At 34.6% G+C, this 2,064-nt stretch overlaps 1 protein-coding gene across 1 annotated transcript; it reads left to right on the top strand.

Moving 5' to 3' along the window:
* Positions 1–255: 255 nt before the first annotated feature.
* On the top strand, positions 256–1,436 carry LOC105315850 (ephrin type-B receptor 5-like). The gene is made up of 3 exons (XM_020007325.1): positions 256–466; positions 766–875; positions 993–1,436. The coding sequence occupies exons 2-3, from the start codon at positions 793–795 to the stop codon at positions 1,312–1,314; spliced, it is 405 nt and encodes a 134-aa protein (XP_019862884.1). The 5' UTR covers positions 256–466; positions 766–792; the 3' UTR covers positions 1,315–1,436.
* The last annotated feature ends 628 nt before the right edge of the window (positions 1,437–2,064 follow it).

Genomic DNA, 2,064 nt, shown 5'->3' with positions numbered 1-2,064 from the left:
TTAAGCAAGTCTCAATATACATTTACGTACATTTATCTATATGTACATGTACATTTGTGCATTTATTATTGCACAAAATTGCAGTGCCATTTTGTTTAATGTACACGTACGCACTAGGCTGTAAAATAACGTTGCTTAAATTAATTTTTTGCTGTAAAAACGAGCAACTTTAAAACCCATAAAAATCCAATTTTTATTAGAATCAGCTTTAAAAATGTATTAGAAAAAATTGATAATTCTCTCAGTGACTCATACACTGTATATTATATAGGGTGGAAGGATCCCTGTACGCTGGACTGCCCCTGAGGCTATATCTCATCGGAGCTTCACTACAGCGAGTGATGTATGGAGCTATGGTGTGCTCCTGTGGGAGACATTCTCATTTGGGGAAACACCATATGATGGATGGGATAACGCAACAATATTTCAAAGACTAGAAAATGGAGAAAGACTTCACCCACCGAGAGTACGTCCACTACATGTACCATAGTTCTGCCTATGGTAGTCGAGGGTGGTCGGGACAACCACCTCAACAAATGAACCAACCAGTTCATCACTTAGACCAACCATGCAATTGATACTAATAACCATACATAAAGCATGATATTTTAGTCTACTAGTATGGCGTACATAAATTTAAAAGGAATAATATTAGTCTCCAACCACCTCTAATTTTTTCTAGGCAGACCCTGCATGTACATGTACTTATTTGGGGATTACATGCAACAATTATTATTATTATTATTAATTTGTTACATTGAGTAGGGATGTCCTGACGATCTCTACAAGATAATGCAAGCCTGTTGGAACATTGAGCGTTCAGAGAGACCCACTTTTGAAAACATTGTTGAATGCTTTGAAGTCATACTTTTTGGGTAAGCAGAAACGCAAAGTTTTGCTACTTGATTTGAGTAGAAATTTCATCATCAAAGCAGAGGATGAAATTAGTATTTTTAGCTTCTAAACATTATCTGTTTGTATTTTTTTTGTAGGAAACCTAAGCCGAAACCTAAGCCGGCTCACCTTCAGTCTCCTAATAGGCCTATTCCTCCTACTACTTCAAACTCTTCTGCTCCTAATGGAAACAATAAAGCTGCTGACTCAATAGACGAATTATTAGGCTCAATTGGGATGACGAGATACATAGATATATTTCATGCAAAAGGTTTATACAATGTAGCAGATTGCTTTGGGCTGAGTGAAGATGACCTCCAAAGGATGGGAGTGACATTAAGCGGACACCAGTATAAGATTGTTAAGAACATTCATTTGAAAGAGGAGGAGCTTGGGAGAGTGTCCCCTGATTTTATCTAACAACCTTTTCTTGCTTTCTTTATTTCTTTCTTTCTCACTTTGTAACTCATTAAGCTTTTTGTGTTACACATTAATTGTTTTGGTGAAATATGGAATACGTTAATTGTTTTCGTTTACTATTATTTTGGTGTTGTTTCGCAATATTATTAATTATTATTGTACTAATAATTATCACAGATTGTGTTCCAAGAAGAAAAAAAGCAACATTGCATTTTCAAGCGGCAGTTTAAAATATTAAAAAAATTAAACGTAAAAATTAAAATGGTCAATTTTTACCAAAATTTGAAGCAAAGGATTTCCTCAATTTTATTACATTTTCTGATACATATTCATGTCCTTATGCTGTGTAGAAAGTTTGAGGTGATTCCGACTTCAATTTTTCAAGTTACGGCCATTTAAAAAAATGTCAAAATTCTGAAAAATACCCAAGGCTATAGCCCATGGTTTTTTCAAAAAATGGCTCCGAAATCACCCCAAATTTTTATTACATTTTCTGATACATATTGATGTCCTTATGCTGTGTAGAGAGTTTGAGGTGATTCCGACTTCAATTTTTTGAGTTACGGCCATTTTAAGAAAACGGCAAAAATCTGAAAAATACCCAAGGCTATAGCCCATGGTTTTTTCCAAAAAATGACTCCGAAATCACCCCAATTTTTTATTACATTTTCTGATACATATTGATGTCCTTATGCTGTGTAGAGAGTTTGAGGTGATTCCGACTTCAATTTTTCAAGTTACGGTCATTTT

The sequence above is a fragment of the Amphimedon queenslandica genome, unplaced genomic scaffold, assembly GCF_000090795.2.
Source record: "Amphimedon queenslandica unplaced genomic scaffold, v1.1 AMPQUscaffold_7634_Cont20417, whole genome shotgun sequence".
In the NCBI taxonomy this organism is placed as follows: domain Eukaryota; kingdom Metazoa; phylum Porifera; class Demospongiae; order Haplosclerida; family Niphatidae; genus Amphimedon; species Amphimedon queenslandica.
Note: the sequence above shows the minus strand (reverse complement) of the source record. Positions and strands in the feature narration are given on the sequence as shown.

Excerpts from the sequence above, each read along its gene's own strand:
- LOC105315850 (XM_020007325.1), top strand. The coding sequence starts at position 793 with ATGCAAGCCTGTTGGAACATTGAGCGTTCAGAGAGACCCACTTTTGAA. Across the intron at positions 876-992 it reads TTTGAAGTCATACTTTTTGG|GAAACCTAAGCCGAAACCTA; the intron begins GTAAGCAGAAAC and ends TTTTTTTTGTAG.